The sequence below is a fragment of the Oncorhynchus mykiss genome, chromosome 15 (assembly GCF_057628025.1).
Source record: "Oncorhynchus mykiss isolate SJ-2025 chromosome 15, ASM5762802v1, whole genome shotgun sequence".
NCBI classification, from domain to species: Eukaryota; Metazoa; Chordata; class Actinopteri; order Salmoniformes; family Salmonidae; genus Oncorhynchus; species Oncorhynchus mykiss.
The window spans coordinates 1,404,045-1,426,852 of NC_143036.1; the positions used below are offsets into that span (position 1 = coordinate 1,404,045).

The 22,808-nt window shown below is 45.3% G+C and overlaps 1 protein-coding gene across 2 annotated transcripts in view; it reads left to right on the forward strand.

Annotated features, from left to right (window-relative positions):
• The window catches only part of map3k22 (mitogen-activated protein kinase kinase kinase 22), a 106,830-nt gene that overhangs the window by 49,333 nt on the left and 34,689 nt on the right, over window positions 1–22,808 (forward strand). For both annotated transcript variants that reach the window (XM_036945633.2, XM_036945634.2), the window contains exons 8-12: window positions 790–904; window positions 1,073–1,206; window positions 9,016–9,089; window positions 16,389–16,453; window positions 19,202–19,273. In XM_036945633.2, coding sequence (XP_036801528.1) covers window positions 790–904; window positions 1,073–1,206; window positions 9,016–9,089; window positions 16,389–16,453; window positions 19,202–19,273 — 460 coding nt within the window. The remainder of the gene's footprint in view (window positions 1–789; window positions 905–1,072; window positions 1,207–9,015; window positions 9,090–16,388; window positions 16,454–19,201; window positions 19,274–22,808) is intronic.

Genomic DNA, 22,808 nt, shown 5'->3' on the forward strand with positions numbered 1-22,808 from the left:
CTCTCTCTAGTCATGGTTTTAAACGTTGTATTAACTAGGCTGTGTTCTTTGACAGTCTCTCTCTCTAGTCATGGTTGTAGATTTCTTTTACACCTGCTACGTTTCTGCAGACACGGTCGTCTCAGCCATCCGATTAGCCTGCGGTAGACCTAATAGTGCCCTTGCTTTGCTGTCCGGTCCGGCCGGGAAGGCAGAGTTTGTAATATAGTGCAGCCCACTACATTCCCACTGTAGAATGAGAATAATCAGCAGATTTCCTTGATTCCAACAGTTCAGTTAACTAGGCCTCGATGTGTTTGCCCATATAGTTAAATAAAGGTCCAATAAATAAATATATATTATGCTGCTTGGCACAACGTGGAAATAATAAAAGTGGAGAAAATACAGAAAATAATTTTAGTGTGGAGTTGATTGAACAGTAGACATGGAGAAAGTCTCATTGAAATCACTTATAATGTTTGTGTTGCCACCCTAAGATCATGAACTACTCAGAAAGCAGATTTACTACTTGTATTATTCATTTATATTAACCCCATCACCACCCCCCCCCCCCCTCTTCAGAGGATAAATATCTTGTTTATTTTTTTTTTTTTTACCTATATATTTTAAACATAAATTGCCATCACATATACCGTCAAATGTGAAAAATATTGTGATATGAAGTTTTGGCCTTATTGCCCAGCCCAACGTTATCTGTTGTGATGTGCACAGAGATGAACTAACTGACAACAGTTACTTCCTTAGCTGTCCTTCTTCACTTCCTCTCCCGTCCACTTCCTGTGTGTCTAGTTCCTACAGGTGGGCAGTAGGGACAAACAGAGCGAGCTTAGGTCGTCCCGTTCTCTAGGGGATCTGAAGGGTTGTATACTCAAGAGCTCAGAGAGGGTCCGAAAACACTCCACAGGTTAGTCAATACACACACACACACACACACACACCTCGCACTACCCTGCTCTGTACACTTTCGGTGCCAAGCAAGGCAGCGTTACACTCAATTTCTGTGACTTCCTGTACTCACATCCACCTCCTATAGGAATGACTTCCTGTGCTGACATCCACCTCCCCCCTCCAGGTTCTCTCCATGCAGGTCGTAGGTCCCCCCCTCCAGGCTCGGTCCCAGAGGAGCAGCAGCAGATTGCCAGGCAGGGCTCCTTCACCTCTATTCACACAGAGGGAGAGTTTATACCTGAGGGCCTGGATCAGAAGGTAAGAGACAATATACTATTCTGTCTCTGTAACTAAGGGACAGTTTATACCTGAGGGTCTGCATCAGAAGGTAAGAGACAATATACTATTCTCTGTAACTAAGGGACAGTTTATACCTGAGGGTCTGGATCAGAAGGTAAGAGACAATATACTATTCTCTGTCACTAAGGGACAGTTTATACCTGAGGGCCTGGATCAGAAGGTAAGAGACAATATACTATTCTCTGTCACTAAGGGACAGTTTATACCTGAGGGTCTGCATCAGAAGGTAAGAGACAATATACTATTCTGTCTCTGTAACTAAGGGACAGTTTATACCTGAGGGTCTGCATCAGAAGGTAAGAGACAACATACTATTCTCTGTCACTAAGGGACAGTTTATACCTGAGGGTCTGCATCAGAAGGTAAGAGACAATATACTATTCTGTCTCTGTAACTAAGGGACAGTTTATACCTGAGGGTCTGCATCAGAAGGTAAGAGACAATATACTATTCTGTCTCTGTAACTAAGGGACAGTTTATACCTGAGGGTCTGCATCAGAAGGTAAGAGACAATATACTATTCTGTCTCTGTCACTAAGGGACAGTTTATACCTGAGGGTCTGCATCAGAAGGTAAGAGACAATATACTATTCTCTGTCACTAAGGGACAGTTTATACCTGAGGGTCTGCATCAGAAGGTAAGAGACAACATACTATTCTCTGTCACTAAGGGAGAGTTTATACCTGAGGGTCTGCATCAGAAGGTAAGAGACAATATACTATTCTGTCTCTGTCACTAAGGGACAGTTTATACCTGAGGGCCTGGATCAGAAGGATCAGAGACAACATACTATTCTGTCTCTGTCACTAAGGGACAGTTTATACCTGAGGGTCTGCATCAGAAGGATCAGAGACAATATACTATTCTGTCTCTGTCACTAAGGGACAGTTTATACCTGAGGGCCTGGATCAGAAGGTAAGAGACAATATACTATTCTGTCTCTGTAACTAAGGGACAGTTTATACCTGAGGGTCTGCATCAGAAGGTAAGAGACAATATACTATTCTGTCTCTGTCACTAAGGGACAGTTTATACCTGAGGGCCTGGATCAGAAGGTAAGAGACAATATACTATTCTGTCTCTGTAACTAAGGGACAGTTTATACCTGAGGGCCTGGATCAGAAGGATCAGAGACAATATACTATTCTGTCTCTGTCACTAAGGGACAGTTTATACCTGAGGGTCTGCATCAGAAGGTAAGAGACAACGTAGTACTCTCTCATTCGTGAGCTGCTCAGTGACGTGAGCCTACCAGACAAGCTAAATGCCTTCTATGCTCACTTTGAGGCAAACAACACTTAACCATGCATGAGAGCACCAGCTGTTCCAGACGACGGTGTGATCACACTCTCCGTTGCCGATATGAGTAGGACTTTTAAACAGTTCAACATTCACAAGGCCTCAGGGCCAGACGGATTACCTGGACTCATACTCAGAGTATACGCTGACCAGCTGGCAATGTCTTCTCTGACATTTTCAACCTCTCCCTGACCCAGTCTGTAATACCAACATGTTTCAAGCAGAGCACCATCCCTGTGCCAAAAGGATGCCAAGGTAACCTGCCTGAATTATAGTTCAGTAGCACTCTGTAGTCATGAAGGGCTTTGAAAGGCTGGTCATGGCTCACATCAACACCATCATCCTAGCCACCCTGGGTCCACAACGCTGATGCTCATCACAAGGGGCCCCCCAGGGGTGCGTTCTTAGTCCCTTCTTGTACTCCCTGTTCACCCATGACTGTGTGGCCATGCACGACTCCAACACCATCATTAAGATTGCCGCCGACACTGGTGATAGGCTTGATCACCGACAGCCTACAGGGAGGAGGTTAGAGACCTGGTGATAGGCCTGATCACCGACAACAATGATACAGCCTATAAGGAGAGGTCAGAGACCTGGTGATAGGCCTGATCACCGACAACAATGATACAGCCTATAAGGAGAGGTCAGAGACCTGGTGATAGGCCTGATCACCGACAACAATGACACAGCCTACAGGGAGGAGGTCAGAGACCTGGTGGTAGGCCTGATCACCGACAACAATGATACAGCCTATAAGGAGAGGTCAGAGACCTGGTGGTAGGCCTGATCACCAACAACAATGACACAGCCTATAAGGAGAGGTCAGAGACCTGGCAGTGTGATGCCAGGAGAACAACCTTTCCCTTCAACATGATCAAGACAAAGGAGATGATTGTGAACTACAGGAAACGGAGGGCCATCCACATCGATGGGTGCTGTAGTGGATGGGTAGGGAGCTTCAAGTTCCTCGGTGTCCACATCATTAAAGATCTATCATTGTCCACTCCCACCAACACAGTTGTGAAGAAGGACAGGACAACGCTGCTGCTACTGTTTATTATCGGTCACATCGGTTATACGTACACATCTACCTCAACGACCTCATACCCCTGCACCTCCACTCAGTACTGGTACCCTGTGTATATAACCTAGTTATCATTACTCAGTACTGGTACCCTGTGTATATAACCTAGTTATCATTACTCAGTACTGGTACCCTGTGTATATAACCTAGTTATCATTACTCAGTACTGGTACTAGTTATCATTACTCATTACTCAGTACTGGTACCCTGTGTATATAACCTAGTTATCATTACTCATTACTCAGTACTGGTACCCTGTGTATATAGTCTAGTTATCATTACTCATTACTCAGTACTGGTACCCTGTGTATATAACCTAGTTATCATTACTCAGTACTGGTACCCTGTGTATATAACCTAGTTATCATTACTCGGTACTGGTACCCTGTGTATATAACCCAGTTATCATTACTCGGTACTGGTACCCTGTGTATATAACCTAGTTATCATTACTCGGTACTGGTACCCTGTGTATATAACCTAGTTATCATTACTCAGTACTGGTACCCTGTGTATATAGTCTAGTTATCATTACTCAGTACTGGTACCCTGTGTATATAACCTAGTTATCATTACTCAGTACTGGTACCCTGTGTATATAACCTAGTTATCATTACTCAGTACTGGTATCCTGTGTATATAACCTAGTTATCATTACTCATTACTGGTACCCTGTGTATATAACCTAGTTATCATTACTCAGTACTGGTACCCTGTGTATTTAACCTTGTTATCATTACTCATTACTCAGTACTGGTACCCTGTGTATATAGTCTAGTTATCATTACTCAGTACTGGTACCCTGTGTATATAACCTAGTTATCATTACTCAGTACTGGTACCCTGTGTATTTAACCTTGTTATCATTACTCATTACTCAGTACTGGTACCCTGTGTATATAGTCTAGTTATCATTACTCAGTACTGGTACCCTGTGTATATAGTCTAGTTATCATTACTCAGTACTGGTACCCTGTGTATATAGTCTAGTTATCATTACTCATTACTCAGTACTGGTACCCTGTGTATATAGTCTAGTTATCATTACTCAGTACTGGTACCCTGTGTATATAGCCTAGTTATCATTACTCAGTACTGGTACCCTGTGTATATAACCTAGTTATCATTACTCAGTACTGGTACCCTGTGTATTTAACCTTGTTATCATTACTCATTACTCAGTACTGGTACCCTGTGTATATAGTCTAGTTATCATTACTCAGTACTGGTACCCTGTGTATATAACCTAGTTATCATTACTCATTACTCAGTACTGGTACCCTGTGTATATGTTATCTTCTCTCTCTGTCCCTGACCTTCTCTCATCCTCAGTCAAATGTGTCTGTTTCCTCGTACATCTCTGTGTCTGTTCCCTCGTACATCTCTGTCTCAGTCAAATGTGTCTGTTTCCTCGTACATCTCTGTGTCTGTTCCCTTGTACATCTCTGTCTCAGTCAAATGTGTCTGTTCCCTCGTACATCTCTGTGTCTGTTCCCTTGTACATCTCTGTCTCAGTCAAATGTGTCTGTTTCCTCGTACATCTCTGTGTCTGTTCCCTTGTACATCTCTGTCTCAGTCAAATGTGTCTGTTTCCTCGTACATCTCTGTGTCTGTTCCCTCGTACATCTCTGTGTCTGTTCCCTTGTACATCTCTGTCTCAGTCAAATGTGTCTGTTCCCTCGTACATCTCTGTGTCTGTTCCCTTGTACATCTCTGTCTCAGTCAAATGTGTCTGTTTCCTCGTACATCTCTGTGTCTGTTCCCTTGTACATCTCTGTCTCAGTCAAATGTGTCTGTTTCCTCGTACATCTCTGTGTCTGTTCCCTCTTACATCTCTGTGTCTGTTCCCTTGTACATCTCTGTCTCAGTCAAATGTGTCTGTTCCCTCGTACATCTCTGTGTCTGTTCCCTCGTACATCTCTGTGTCTGTTCCCTTGTACATCTCTGTCTCAGTCAAATGTGTCTGTTCCCTCGTACATCTCTGTGTCTGTTCCCTTGTACATCTCTGTCTCAGTCAAATGTGTCTGTTCCCTCGTACATCTCTGTGTCTGTTCCCTCGTACATCTCTGTCTCAGTCAAATGTGTCTGTTCCCTCGTACATCTCTGTGTCTGTTCCCTCGTACATCTCTGTGTCTGTTCCCTTGTACATCTCTGTGTCTGTTCCCTCGTACATCTCTGTCTCAGTCAAATGTGTCTGTTTCCTCGTACATCTCTGTCTCAGTCAAATGTGTCTGTTTCCTCGTACATCTCTGTCTCAGTCAAATGTGTCTGTTTCCTCGTACATCTCTGTGTCTGTTCCCTTGTACATCTCTGTCTCAGTCAAATGTGTCTGTTTCCTCGTACATCTCTGTGTCTGTTCCCTCTTACATCTCTGTGTCTGTTCCCTTGTACATCTCTGTCTCAGTCAAATGTGTCTGTTCCCTCGTACATCTCTGTGTCTGTTCCCTCGTACATCTCTGTGTCTGTTCCCTTGTACATCTCTGTCTCAGTCAAATGTGTCTGTTCCCTCGTACATCTCTGTGTCTGTTCCCTTGTACATCTCTGTCTCAGTCAAATGTGTCTGTTCCCTCGTACATCTCTGTGTCTGTTCCCTCGTACATCTCTGTGTCTGTTCCCTTGTACATCTCTGTCTCAGTCAAATGTGTCTGTTCCCTCGTACATCTCTGTCTCAGTCAAATGTCTGTTCCCTCGTACATCTCTGTGTCTGTTCCCTCGTACATCTCTGTCTCAGTCAAATGTGTCTGTTCCCTCGTACATCTCTGTGTCTGTTCCCTCGTACATCTCTGTCTCAGTCAAATGTGTCTGTTCCCTCGTACATCTCTGTCTCAGTCAAATGTGTCTGTTCCCTCGTACATCTCTGTGTCTGTTCCCTCGTACATCTCTGTCTCAGTCAAATGTGTCTGTTCCCTCGTACATCTCTGTGTCTGTTCCCTCTTACATCTCTGTCTCAGTCAAATGTGCCTGTTCCCTCGTACATCTCTGTCTCAGTCAAATGTGTGTCTTCCCTCGTACATCTCTGTCTCAGTCAAATGTGTCTGTTCCCTCGTACATCTCTGTCTCAGTCAAATGTGTCTGTTCCCTCGTACATCTCTGTCTCAGTCAAATGTGTCTGTTCCCTCGTACATCTCTGTGTCTGTTCCCTCTTACATCTCTGTGTCTGTTCCCTTGTACATCTCTGTCTCAGTCAAATGTGTCTGTTTCCTCGTACATCTCTGTGTCTGTTCCCTCTTACATCTCTGTGTCTGTTCCCTTGTACATCTCTGTCTCAGTCAAATGTGTCTGTTCCCTCGTACATCTCTGTGTCTGTTCCCTTGTACATCTCTGTGTCTGTTCCCTTGTACATCTCTGTGTCTGTTCCCTTGTACATCTCTGTGTCTGTTCCCTTGTACATCTCTGTGTCTGTTCCCTCGTACATCTCTGTCTCAGTCAAATGTGTCTGTTTCCTCGTACATCTCTGTGTCTGTTCCCTTGTACATCTCTGTCTCAGTCAAATGTGTCTGTTTCCTCGTACATCTCTGTGTCTGTTCCCTTGTACATCTCTGTCTCAGTCAAATGTGTCTGTTTCCTCGTACATCTCTGTGTCTGTTCCCTTGTACATCTCTGTCTCAGTCAAATGTGTCTGTTCCCTCGTACATCTCTGTGTCTGTTCCCTCGTACATCTCTGTGTCTGTTCCCTTGTACATCTCTGTCTCAGTCAAATGTGTCTGTTTCCTCGTACATCTCTGTGTCTGTTCCCTCTTACATCTCTGTCTCAGTCAAATGTGTCTGTTCCCTCGTACATCTCTGTCTCAGTCAAATGTGTGTCTTCCCTCGTACATCTCTGTCTCAGTCAAATGTGTCTGTTCCCTCGTACATCTCTGTGTCTGTTCCCTTGTACATCTCTGTCTCAGTCAAATGTGTCTGTTTCCTCGTACATCTCTGTGTCTGTTCCCTCTTACATCTCTGTCTCAGTCAAATGTGTCTGTTCCCTCGTACATCTCTGTCTCAGTCAAATGTGTCTGTTCCCTCGTACATCTCTGTGTCTGTTCCCTTGTACATCTCTGTCTCAGTCAAATGTGTCTGTTTCCTCGTACATCTCTGTGTCTGTTCCCTCGTACATCTCTGTCTCAGTCAAATGTGTCTGTTCCCTCGTACATCTCTGTGTCTGTTCCCTTGTACATCTCTGTCTCAGTCAAATGTGTCTGTTTCCTCGTACATCTCTGTGTCTGTTCCCTTGTACATCTCTGTCTCAGTCAAATGTGTCTGTTTCCTCGTACATCTCTGTGTCTGTTCCCTTGTACATCTCTGTCTCAGTCAAATGTGTCTGTTCCCTCGTACATCTCTGTGTCTGTTCCCTTGTACATCTCTGTCTCAGTCAAATGTGTCTGTTCCCTCGTACATCTCTGTCTCAGTCAAATGTGTGTCTTCCCTCGTACATCTCTGTCTCAGTCAAATGTGTCTGTTCCCTCGTACATCTCTGTCTCAGTCAAATGTATCTGTTCCCTCGTACATCTCTGTCTCAGTCAAATGTGTCTGTTTCCTCGTACATCTCTGTGTCTGTTCCCTTGTACATCTCTGTCTCAGTCAAATGTGTCTGTTTCCTCGTACATCTCTGTCTCAGTCAAATGTGTCTGTTCCCTCGTACATCTCTGTCTCAGTCAAATGTGTCTGTTCCCTCGTACATCTCTGTCTCAGTCAAATGTGTCTGTTCCCTCGTACATCTCTGTCTCAGTCAAATGTGTCTGTTCCCTCGTACATCTCTGTCTCAGTCATAGTAAGGCTAACAATGTGATTATTCTGTTCCCTCGTACATCTCTGTCTCAGTCAAATGTGTCTGTTCCCTCGTACATCTCTGTCTCAGTCATAGTAAGGCTAACAATGTGATTATTCTGTTCCCTCGTACATCTCTGTCTCAGTCAAATGTGTCTGTTCCCTCGTACATCTCTGTCTCAGTCATAGTAAGGCTAACAATGTGATTATTCTGTTCCCTCGTACATCTCTGTCTCAGTCATAGTAAGGCTAACAATGTGATTATTCTGTTCCCTCGTACATCTCTGTCTCAGTCATAGTAAGGCTAACAATGTGATTATTCTGTTCCCTCCTACATCTCTGTCTCAGTCAAATGTGTCTGTTCCCTCGTACATCTCTGTCTCAGGCATAGTAAGGCTAACAATGTGATTATTCTGTTCCCTCCTACATCTCTGTCTCAGTCATAGTAAGGCTAACAATGTGATTATTCTGTTCCCTCCTACATCTCTGTCTCAGTCAAATGTGTCGGTTCCCTCGTACATCTCTGTCTCAGGCATAGTAAGGCTAACAATGTGATTATTCTGTTCCCTCGTACATCTCTGTCTCAGTCATAGTAAGGCTAACAATGTGATTATTCTGTTGTGTTCTTCAGTTGCTGGAGCCCTTTGGGAGTGCAGGCAACTCTCTGTCCAGCAGCTGTCAATCAATAGACCAAGCATTGGACAGGTGAGACCCTTACTTCTCTGCGATATGAAACATCTATGTATGTAAATTAGTTATGTTTGTTGTCAATAATGTGGAGTGTGTAGTGATTATACTGTTCAGAAACACATGAGGGGGGAGAGGAGGATGAGGGGGGAGAGGAGGATGAGGGGGGAGAGGAGGATGAGAGGAGGAGGAGGAGCGGGGGTAGGGAGGAGGAGTGGGCGAGGGAGTGGGAGGGAGGGGAGGAGAGAGAGGGGGAGAGGAGGATGAGAGAAGGAGGGGGTAGGGAGGAGGAGTGGGAGAGGGGAGGAGGTGGGAGGGGGGATGAGGAGGAGGGGGGAGGTGGGAGGGAGAGGAGGGGGAGGTGGGAGCGAGGGGGGGGGGGTGGGAGGGAGGGGAGGAGAGAGGGGGATGAGGAGAGAGGGGGGATGAGGAGAGAGGGGGAGGGAGGGGAGGAGAGGGGGGGGATGAGAGGAGGAGGAGCGGGGGTAGGGAGGAGGAGGTGGGAGGGGAGGAGGGGGGGGAGAGGAGGAGGAGGAGGAGGGGGGGGGAGAAGGAGAGGAAGAGCTCTAAAGGGCAGAGTGAGAGAGCAGGACCAGTCTATTAACTAGAGTCTGTTGACTGACTGGTTAGTAGACTGACCTGTTGACTAACTGTTTTGAACTGAAGTTGGTTCTGACCGGAGGGCGACCAGGTGCGGTCGTGTCCAGTCTGTGGGTGATGTTCAGCTGTTGCTTTGGCTTTAGAGGTCACCTTCAAGGTGAGAGACTGCTGACAATATGAATATTGACTTTGACCATTATATAGTGTCCAGACCGCTCGTCCGCGTGCACCATCGTACGCATGTTGATTTTGTCAACCGACACCAGAAGCGATCAGGACATGCAGGTTAAAATATCAAAACGAACTCTGAACCAATTATATTCATTAGGGGCAGGTCGAAAAGCATTAAACATTTGTCAATTTATCCATCTAGTTGCTGTTGCTAGCTAATTTGTCCTGGGATATAAACATTGGGTTGTTATTTTACCTGAAATGCACAAGGTCCTCTACTCCTACAATTAATCAACAGATAAAACAGTAAACAGAGTTCGTTTCTAGTAATCTCTCCTCCTTCAGGCTTCTTCTTCTTCTTCTTCTGACTTTATTTGGCAGTTGGCAACCAACTTTAAGGTGCATTACCACCACCAACTGGACTGGAGTGTGGACCTCAGTTCATCTTTCAATCACCCCCGTGGGTCTATGCTCCTAAAAGTAAATGAGGAGGTGGGAGAGGCAGGACTGGTAGTGTGTCAAGCGTCACAAATAGAACCAAGTTTGGGACACGAGCGGTGTGGTCAGCATGTTACTGAGAGAGAGAGGTGTGGGCAGCATGTTACTGAGAGAGAGAGAGAGAGAGAGGTGTGGTCAGCATGTTACTGAGAGAGAGAGGTGTGGTCAGCATGTTACTGAGAGAGAGAGGTGTGGTCAGCATGTTACTGAGAGAGAGAGGTGTGGTCAGCATGTTACTGAGAGAGAGAGGTGTGGTCAGCATGTTACTGAGAGAGAGAGGTGTGGTCAGCATGTTACTGAGAGAGAGAGAGAGAGAGGTGTGGTCAGCATGTTACTGAGAGAGAGGTGTGGTCAGCATGTTACTGAGAGAGAGAGAGAGAGGTGTGGTCAGCATGTTACTGAGAGAGAGGTGTGGTCAGCATGTTACTGAGAGAGAGAGAGAGGTGTGGTCAGCATGTTACTGAGAGAGAGAGAGGGAAACGGCTCTACCTACACAAGTGTTATCTAGACAGTGGACAGGGGAACAATGACAGGATATGTTGCTGGAACTTTCCCCTCCAGTGGGCGCCGTGCCCTCTCATCCTGGGTCTCCCCTGCCGTCTGCCTCACTACACACTGGTTCAGACACACACACACAGCGTTAGATGCTTGTTTACGGACATATTCAATCAATCCTTATCCCAGTCCGCTGTCCCGACTTGCTTCAAGATGTCCACCATTGTTCCTGTACCCAAGAAAGCTAAGGTAACTGAGCTAAACGACTACCGCCCCGTAGCACTCACTTCCATCATCATGAAGTGCTTTGAGAGACTAGTCAAGGACCATATCACCTCCACCCTACCCGACACCCTAGACCCACTTCAATTTGCTTACCGCCCAAATAGGTCCACAGACGACGCAACCACACTGCACACTGACCTAACCCATCTGGACAAGAGGAATACCTATGTGAGAATGCTGTTCATCGACTACAGCTCAGCATTTAACACCATAGTACCCTTCAAGCTCATCATCAAGCTCGAGACCCTGGGTCTCAACCCCGCCCTGTACAACTGGGTACTGAACCTCCTGACTGGCCTTCCTCAAGTGGTGAAGGTAGGAAACAACATCTCTACTCCGCTGATCCTCAACACTGGGGCCCCACAAGGGTGCGTTCTCAGCCTTCTCCTGTACTCCCTGTTCACTCATGGCTGCATGGCCATGCACGCCTCCAACTCAATCAAGTTTGCGGACGACACTACAGTGGTAGGCCTGATTACCAACAACGAGGAGACGGCCCACAGGGAGGAGGTGAGTGGCATGGCGGAGTGGTGCCTGGAAAATAACCTCTTCCTTGATGTCAACAGAATAAAGGAACTGATCGTGGACTTCAGGAGACAGCAGAGGGAGCATGACCCCATCCACATCAGCAGGGCCGTACTGGACAAGGTGGTAACCTGCACTGGCAGTCTGAAACGGTCCATCCACACAGACATGGTGAAGATGGCACAACAGCGCCTCTTCAACCTCAGGAGGCTTTAAGAAATTCAGCTTGGCCCCTAAGATCCTCACAAACTTCTACAGATAAACCAATGAGAGCATCCTGTCGGGCTGTATCACCGCCTGGTACGGCAATTAAACCGTCCGCAACTGCAGGGCTCTCCAGGGGCTGGTGCTGTCTACAGTATAGCACCTAGTGTCAAGATTAGAGAATATTGGTAAATAAGGTATTTCTGTTTTTTATTTTTAATACATTTGCAAAAATGTTAACCTGTTTTCTCTTTGTTATTATGGGGTATTTTTATTTTTTTATTTTTTATTTAACCTTTATTTAACCAGGCAAGTCAGTTAAGAACCATTTCTTATTTTCAATGACGGCCTAGGAACAGTGGGTTAACTGCCTGTTCAGGGGCAGAACGACAGATTTGTACCTTGTCAGCTCGGAGAACTTGTCAGCTTTAGAACCTTCCGGTTACTAGTCCAACACTCTAACCACTAGGCTACCCTGCCGCCCCAATTGTGATGTCATTATGGGTTATTGTGATGTCATTATAGGGTATTGTGATGTCATTATGGGGTATTGTGATGTCATTATGGGGTATTGTGATGTCATTATGGGGTATTGTTTGTAGATCGATGAGGATTTTATTTTATTTAACCCATTTCAGAATAAGTCCGTAACGTAATAAAATGTGAAAAAGGGGAAGAGGTCTGAATCCTTTCTAAATGCACTGTTCCTTTAAAGTATTCACACCTCTTGATTTATTCCACATTGTGTTACAGCCTGAATTTAAAATTGATTACGTTGTTTTTCTTCTCACCTATCTACACACAATACCCCATAATGACGTTTCTCTCTCTCTCGTTTTTCTTCACTCTCGTTTCTCTCGCTCTCAAGTTTTTCGTTTCTCTAAAAAAAAAATGCAAATTGATTGAAAATAAAATACAGAAATAATCTAGTTTACATAAGTATTTATACCCCTGAATCAATACTTTATAGAATCCCCTTGGGCAGCGATTTGAGCTGTGAGTTTTCTGGGTAAGTCTCTAAGAGTTTTCCACTCTGGGACTGTACAATATTTGCCCCTGGTTCTTTTCTAAATTCTTCATTCTGTCAAGTTGCCTGTGCTTCATGTCTCAGTATCTGGTAGAAAGCAGACTGAACCAGGTTTTCCTCTGCCTGTGCTTAGCTCTATTTTGTTTATTTGTTTTATCTTGAAACTCTCCAGTCATTGCCGATTACAAGCATACCCATAACACACTCCCTCCATACCCATAACACACTCCCTCCATACCCATAACACACTCCCTCCATACCCATAACACACTCCCTCCATACCCATAACACACTCCCAGCATACCCATAACACACTCCCTCCATACCCATAACACACTCCCTCCATACCCATAACACACTCCCTCCATACCCATAACACACTCCCTCCATACCCATAACACACTTCCTCCATACCCATAACACACTTCCTCCATACCCATAACACACTTCCTCCATACCCATAACACACTTCCTCCATACCCATAACACACTTCCTCCATACCCATAACACACTTCCTCCATACCCATAACACACTTCCTCCATACCCATAACACACTTCCTCCATACCCATAACACACTCCCTCCATACCCATAACACACTCCCTCCATACCCATAACACACTCCCAGCATACCCATAACACACTCCCTCCATACCCATAACACACTCCCTCCATACCCATAACACACTCCCTCCATACCCATAACACACTCCCTCCATACCCATAACACACTTCCTCCATACCATAACACACTTCCTCCATACCCATAACACACTTCCTCCATACCCATAACACACTTCCTCCATACCCATAACACACTTCCTCCATACCCATAACACACTTCCTCCATACCCATAACACACTCCCAGCATACCCATAACACACTCCCCCCATACCCATAACACACTCCCCCCATACCCATAACACACTCCCCCCATACCCATAACACACTCCCTCCATACCCATAACACACTCCCTCCATACCATAACACACTCCCTCCATACCCATAACACACTCCCTCCATACCCATAACACACTTCCCCCATACCATAACACACTTCCCCCATACCATAACACACTTCCTCCATACCATAACACACTTCCTCCATACCCATAACACACTTCCTCCATACCCATAACACACTCCCTCCATACCCATAACACACTCCCTCCATACCCATTACACACTCCCAGCATACCCATAACACACTCCCAGCATACCCATAACACACTCCCTCCATACCCATTACACACTCCCAGCATACCCATTACACACTCCCAGCATACCCATAACACACTCCCTCCATACCCATAACACACTCCCTCCATACCCATAACACACTCCCCCCATACCCATAACACACTCCCTCCATACCCATAACACACTCCCTCCATACCCATAACACACTCCCTCCATACCCATAACACACTCCCCCCATACCATAACACACTTCATCCATACCATAACACACTTCCTCCATACCCATAACACACTTCCTCCATACCCATAACACACTTCCTCCATACCCATAACACACTTCCTCCATACCCATAACACACTTCCTCCATACCCATAACACACTTCCTCCATACCCATAACACACTCCCTCCATACCCATAACACAGTCCCTCCATACCCATAACACACTCCCTCCATACCCATAACACACTCCCTCCATACCCATTACACACTCCCAGCATACCCATAACACACTCCCTCCATACCCATAACACACTCCCTCCATACCATAACACACTCCCTCCATACCCATAACACACTCCCAGCATACCCATAACACACTCCCTCCATACCCATTACACACTCCCAGCATACCCATAACACACTCCCTCCATACCCATAACACACTCCCAGCATACCCATAACACTCCCAGCATACCCATAACACACTCCCAGCATACCCATAACACACTCCCAGCATACCCATAACACACTCCCTCCATACCCATAACACACTCCCAGCATACCCATAACACACTCCCTCCATACCCATAACACACTCCCTCCATACCCATAACACACTCCCAGCATACCCATAACACACTCCCAGCATACCCATAAAACACTCCCTCCATACCCATAACACACTCCCTCCATACCCATAACACACTCCCTCCATACCCATAACACACTCCCAGCATACCCATAACACACTTCCTCCATACCCATGACACACTCCCAGCATACCCATAACAAACTCCCAGCATACCCATAACACACTCCCAGCATACCCATAAAACACTCCCTCCATACCCATAACACACTCCCCCCATAGCACACTCCCAGCATACCCATAACACACTCCCAGCATACCCATAACACACTCCCTCCATACCCATAACACACTCCCTCCATACCCATAACACACTCCCTCCATACCCATAACACACTCCCCCCATACCCATAACACACTCCCCCCATAGCACACTCCCCCCATAGCACACTCCCAGCATACCCATAACACACTCCCTCCATACCCATAACACACTTCCTCCATACCCATAACACACTCCCTCCATACCCATAACACACTCCCTCCATACCCATAACACACTCCCTCCATACCCATAACACACTCCCTCCATACCCATAACACACTCCCTCCATACCCATAACACACTCCCTCCATACCCATAACACACTCCCTCCATACCCATGACACACTCCCAGCATACCCATAACACACGTTATGAAACGTTCTGGGAACCTTTTAAAGAGCAGATTACAAGTGTTATGAAACGTTCTGGGAACCTTTTAAAGAGCAGATTACAAGTGTTATGAAACGTTCTGGGAACCTTTTAAAGAGCAGATTACAAGTGTTATGAAACGTTCTGGGAACCTTTTAAAGAGCAGATTACAAGTGTTATGAAACGTTCTGGGAACCTTTTAAAGAGCAGATTACAAGTGTTATGAAACGTTCTGGGAACCTTTTAAAGAGCAGATTACAAGTGTTATGAAACATTCTGGGAACCTTTTAAAGAGCAGATTACAAGTGTTATGAAACGTTCTGGGAACCTTTTAAAGAGCAGATTACAAGTGTTATGAAACGTTCTGGGAACCTTTTAAAGAGCAGATTACAAGTGTTATGAAACGTTCTGGGAACCTTTTAAAGAGCAGATTACAAGTGTTATGAAACGTTCTGGGAACCTTTTAAAGAGCAGATTACAAGTGTTATGAAACGTTCTGGGAACCTTTTAAAGAACAGATTACAAGTGTTATGAAACGTTTTTGCAACATCAAGCGAATGTGTTATACAAACATTCTCTAGTCATCAGCGCAACAGTTTTTTTTGTCATGAGAACATTTGCTGCGACCTAATGAATGTTCTGGGAAATTTCACATAACCAATTTCGTTTCTCTCTCATTTCTCTGTCTCTCATTTCTCTCTCTCTCATTTCTGTCTCTTGTTTCTCTCTCTCTTGTTTCTCTCTCTCTCATTTCTGTCTCTTGTTTCTCTCTCTTGTTTCTCTCTACTCTCTTTTTTTTCTCAGCCCTCCTTTTTCCCAGAACAACCGAGACAACAACTATCTGAGCCTCAACTATGAAGGACACCGAGGTATGGGTTCATTCTGACCTTCCTGCTCAATGTGTAAATGGAGGCTATTGGATTCTGGTCCTTTGTGTTATATGTTGTAATGATGTCTGACACTTTGTTTGCTGCTATTTTGGCCAAGTCTCTCTTGGAAAATAGGTTTTTAATCTCAATGAGACTACTTCCTCCCCTCTACCTCTCCTTGTCTCCCCGTGTCTCCCCATCTACCTCCCCTTGTCTCCCCATCTACCTTCCCCGTGTCTCCCCCTCTACCTTCCCCGTGTCTCCCCATCTACCTCTCCTTGTCTCCCCATCTACCTCTCCTTGTCTCCCCCTCTACCTTCCCCGTGTCTCCCCATCTACCTCACCTTGTCTCCCCATCTACCTCACCTTGTCTCCCCATCTACCTCTCCTTGTCTCCCCCTCTACCTTCCCCGTGTCTCCCCATCTACCTTCCCCGTGTCTCCCCATCTACCTTCCCCGTGTCTCCCCATCTACCTTCCCTGTGTCTCCCCCTCTACCTTCCCCGTGTCTCCCCCTCTACCTTCCCTGTGTCTCCCCATCTACCTCCCCTTGTCTCCCCCTCTACCCTCTCCTTGTCTCCCCCTCTACCCTCTCCTTGTCTCCCACCCTACCCTCTCCTTGTCTCCCCATCTACCTCTCCTTGTCTCCCCATCTACCTCTCCTTGTCTCCCCATCTACCTCCCCTTGTCTCCCCATCTACCTCCCCTTGTCTCCCCATCTACCTCCCCTTGTCTCCCCATCTACCTCCCCTTGTCTCCCCATCTACCTCCCCTTGTCTCCCCATCTACCTCCCCTTGTCTCCCCATCTACCTCCCCTTGTCTCCCCATCTACCTTCCCCGTGTCTCCCCATCTACCTTCCCTGTGTCTCCCCCTCTACCTTCCCCGTGTCTCCCCATCTACCTCCCCTTGTCTCCCCATCTACCTCTCCCGTGTCTCCCCCTCTACCTTCCCCGTGTCTCCCCCTCTACCTTCCCTGTGTCTCCCCATCTACCTCCCCGTGTCTCCCCCTCTACCTCCCCTTGTCTCCCCCTCTACCCTCTCCTTGTCTCCCCCTCTACCCTCTCCTTGTCTCCCCATCTACCTCTCCTTGTCTCCCCATCTACCTCTCCTTGTCTCCCCATCTACCTCCCCTTGTCTCCCCATCTACCTCTCCTTGTCTCCCCATCTACCTCTCCTTGTCTCCCCATCTACCTCTCCTTGTCTCCCCATCTACCTCTCCTTGTCTCCCCATCTACCTCTCCTTGTCTCCCCATCTACCTCTCCTTGTCTCCCCATCTACCTCTCCTTGTCTCCCCATCTACCTCTCCTTGTCTCCCCATCTACATCCCCTTGTCTCCCCATCTACTTCCCCTTGTCTCCCCCTCTACCTCTATTCAGCATTTCACTGTAAGGTCTTCTACACCTGTTGTATTCAGCATTTCACTGTAAGGTCTACTATACCTGTTGTATTCAGCATTTCACTGTAAGGTCTACTACACCTGTTGTATTCAGCATTTCACTGTAAGGTCTACTACACCTGTTGTATTCAGCATTTCACTGTAAGGTCTACTACACCTGTTGTATTCAGCATTTCACTGTAAGGTCTACTACACCTGTTGTATTCAGCATTTCACTGTAAGGTCTACTACACCTGTTGTATTCAGCATTTCACTGTAAGGTCTACTACACCTGTTGTATTCAGCATTTCACTGTGAGGTCTACTACACCTGTTGTATTCAGCATTTCACTGTGAGGTCTACTACACCTGTTGTATTCAGCATTTCACTGTGAGGTCTACTACACCTGTTGTATTCAGCATTTCACTGTAAGGTCTACTACACCTGTTGTATTCAGCATTTCACTGTAAGGTCTACTACACCTGTTGTATTCAGCATTTCACTGTGAGGTCTACTACACCTGTTGTATTCAGCATTTCACTGTAAGGTCTACTACACCTGTTGTATTCAGCATTTCACTGTGAGGTCTACTACACCTGTTGTATTCAGCATTTCACTGTAAGGTCTACTACACCTGTTGTATTCAGCATTTCACTGTGAGGTCTACTACACCTGTTGTATTCAGCATTTCACTGTAAGGTCTACTACACCTGTTGTATTCAGCATTTCACTGTGAGGTCTACTACACCTGTTGTATTCAGCATTTCACTGTGAGGTCTACTACACCTGTTGTATTCAGCATTTCACTGTAAGGTCTACTACACCTGTTGTATTCAGCATTTCACTGTAAGGTCTACTACACCTGTTGTATTCAGCATTTCACTGTAAGGTCTACTACACCTGTTGTATTCAGCATTTCACTGTAAGGTCTACTACACCTGTTGTATTCAGCATTTCACTGTAAGGTCTACTACACCTGTTGTATTCAGCATTTCACTGTAAGGTCTACTACACCTGTTGTATTCAGCATTTCACTGTAAGGTCTACTACACCTGTTGTATTCAGCATTTCACTGTAAGGTCTACTACACCTGTTGTATTCAGCATTTCACTGTGAGGTCTACTACACCTGTTGTATTCAGCATTTCACTGTGAGGTCTACTACACCTGTTGTATTCAGCACATGTGACTAATAAAACTTGATTTGATTTGTCATCTCAGCTCTCCAGGATGTGGGGATGTTAGGCTTCATAACATTATTTCAGCAATACGTTCTCCCTCCTTCCTCCTGCCTTCAACTAATCATTAGTAGGACATGACTGGTTGGCTGACCGGCTGGCTGACTGACTCTCTGTCTCTGCTCCCCCTGCAGGGCGCCACAGTAAAGGAGGAACTTTCCCTCGTCAATTCCACTTGTCCAATGGCAGCAAAGACTACAGCGATGGTAAGAGGGCTTTCTCCTGAACGATGCTGCTCTATCGTTACACAGTAAGAGGGCTTTCTCCTGAACGATGCTGTTCTTTCGTTACACAGTAAGAGGGCTTTCTCCTGAACTATGCTGTTCTTTCGTTACACAGTAATAGGGCTTTCTCCTGAACAATGCTGTTCTTTCGTTACACAGTAAGAGGGCTTTCTCCTGAACGATGCTGTTCTTTCGTTACACAGTAAGAGGGCTTTCTCCTGAACAATGCTGTTCTTTCGTTACACAGTAAGAGGGCTTTCTCCTGAACAATGCTGTTCTTTCGTTACACAGTAAGAGGGCTTTCTCCTGAACGATGCTGTTCTTTTGTTACACAGTAAGAGGGCTTTCTTCTGAACGATGCTGTTCTTTCGTTACACAGTAAGAGGGCTTTCTCCTGAACTATGCTGTTCTTTTGTTACACAGTAAGAGGGCTTTCTCCTGAACGATGCTGCTCTATCGTTACACAGTAAGAGGGCTTTCTCCTGAACTATGCTGTTCCATCACTCCCAGATAGAAGATATGTTTCAGTTCAACCTCTAACACAGGCACAATAATAGTTATGATGACATCTAGTGCTAGTATCCATATAGGCTTACTACTTCAAATAACTCTTAGGACTTTGGATGATTTTTACACTGATAAACAACAGGACACGTCAGCCATACTTTAGGTATACACCACCAGAACAGTACAATTAGTTATACAGCTTTCTGTCTCCCCTCCCCTAGCAACCCTCCCCTGATTGGACTAACAGGCTAATAGTTATACTGCTTTCTGTCTCCCCTCCCCTAGCAACCCTCCCCTGATTGGACTAACAGGCTAATAGTTATACTGCTTCTTGTCTAGCCTTCCCCTGATTGGACTAACAGACTAACAGTTATACTGCTTCCTGTCTCCCCTCCCCTAGCAACCCTCCCCTGATTGGACTAACAGGCTAATAGTTATACTGCTTTCTGTCTCCCCTCCCCTAGCAACCCTCCCCTGATTGGACTAACAGGCTAATAGTTATACTGCTTCTTGTCTAGCCTTCCCCTGATTGGACTAACAGGCTAATAGTTATACTGCTTCCTGTCTCCCCTCCCCTAGCAACCCTCCCCTGATTGGACTAACAGGCTAATAGTTATACTGCTTCCTGTCTCCCCTCCCCTAGCAACCCTCCCCTGATTGGACTAACAGACTAATAGTTATACTACTTTCGGTCTCCCCTCCACTAGCAACCCTCCCCTGATTGGACTAACAGGCTAATAGTTATACTGCTTCTTGTCTAGCCTTCCCCTGATTGGACTAACAGACTAATAGTTATACTGCTTCCTGTCTCCCCTCCACTAGCAACCCTCCCCTGATTGGACTAACAGGCTAATAGTTATACTGCTTTCTGTCTCCCCTCCACTAGCAACCCTCCCCTGATTGGACTAACAGACTAATAGTTATACTGCTTTCTGTCTCCCCTCCCCTAGCAACCCTCCCCTGATTGGACTAACAGGCTAATAGTTATACTGCTTCTTGTCTAGCCTTCCCCTGATTGGACTAACAGACTAATAGTTATACTGCTTTCTGTCTCCCCTCCCCTAGCAACCCTCCCCTGATTGGACTAACAGACTAATAGTTATACTGCTTTCTGTCTCCCCTCCACTAGCAACCCTCCCCTGATTGGACTAACAGGCTAATAGTTATACTGCTTCCTGTCTCCCCTCCCCTAGCAACCCTCCCCTGATTGGACTAACAGGCTAATAGTTATACTGCTTTCTGTCTCCCCTCCCCTAGCAACCCTCCCCTGATTGGACTAACAGACTAACAGTTATACTGCTTCTTGTCTAGCCTTCCCCTGATTGGACTAACAGGCTAATAGTTATACTGCTTTCGGTCTCCCCTCCACTAGCAACCCTCCCCTGATTGGACTAACAGGCTAATAGTTATACTGCTTCTTGTCTAGCCTTCCCCTGATTGGACTAACAGGCTAATAGTTATACTGCTTCTTGTCTAGCCTTTCCCTATATTGGACTAACAGACTAACAGTTATACTGCTTCCTGTCTCCCCTCCCCTAGCAACCCTCCCCTGATTGGACTAACAGGCTAATAGTTATACTGCTTCTTGTTTAGCCTTCCCCTGATTGGACTAACAGACTAATAGTTATACTGCTTTCTGTCTCCCCTCCACTAGCAACCCTCCCCTGATTGGACTAACAGGCTAATAGTTATACTGCTTCCTGTCTCCCCTCCCCTGATTGGACTAACAGTTATACTGCTTATTTTTCAAAATCGTAAAATGTATCAGTTTCACAGCGATACTGTATAATATCCTAGTCAGTTGGGGACAGGTCTTTGATGTCCCAATACCTTGGCCACAGGTCTATGAACTGACATGTAAAAGACACGTCAATCCATCCGTTTTAAATGGAAGCTGTTATATAAGATACTTGCTACAAAAAGAATGCTCAATATATGAGGCATTGAACAGTCAGCATTGTGCAGACTCTGCCGAGAGGAAGCAGAATTTATAGAACGGATTTTCGTTTTTCGTTCTCGTTTACAAATATTATACCCTTCTTGTACATTTTTTCCTGCCTTTTGTTTTGTCTCTATCAGTATATTGGATTTCAGCCATATTATTTGCTGTGTGTCTGTCATTATATTAGATTTCAGCCATATTATTTGCTGTGTGTCTGTCAGTATATTGGATTTCAGCCATATTATTTGCTGTGTGTCTATCAGTATATTGGATTTCAGCCATATTATTTGCTGTGTGTCTGTCAGTATATTAGATTTCAGCCATATTATTTGCAATATTAGATCTGGAGGATGAAATTGAAATTGTAGCCATCTCTGACTTCATTTAAAAAGGAGGATACTTTACACAGGTGATTCTTTGCCAATCCACCAAAAAGGTAAACTTTTAATCTGCCTAAGGGCAAATAGCCTACTCTTAAACATAGGATGGGATTCTCTTAATAGCTTGCTAGAAAACCATTTGGATTTAGATAAAACCTCCATTGTAAGAGTGTGCTTTAATGCCTTAAAACTATTAAATATTAATCTGCCAAACGTATGTTTGTTATCTAAATACAGTGCCTTGCGAAAGTATTCGGCCCCCTTGAACTTTGCGACCTTTTGCCACATTTCAGGCTTCAAACATAAAGACATAAAACTGTATTTTTTTTGTGAAGAATCAACAACAAGTGGGACACAATCATGAAGTGGAACGACATTTATTGGATATTTCAAACTTTTTTTAACAAATCAAGAACTGAAAAATTGGGCGTGCAAAATTATTCAGCCCCTTTACTTTCAGTGCAGCAAACTCTCTCCAGAAGTTCAGTGAGGATCTCTAAATGATCCAATGTTGACCTAAATGACTAATGATGATAAATACAATCCACCTGTGTGTAATCAAGTCTCCGTATAAATGCACCTGCACTGTGATAGTCTCAGAGGTCCACTAAAAGCGCAGAGAGCATCATGAAGAACAAGGAACACACCAGGCAGGTCCGAGATACTGTTGTGAAGAAGTTTAAAGCCG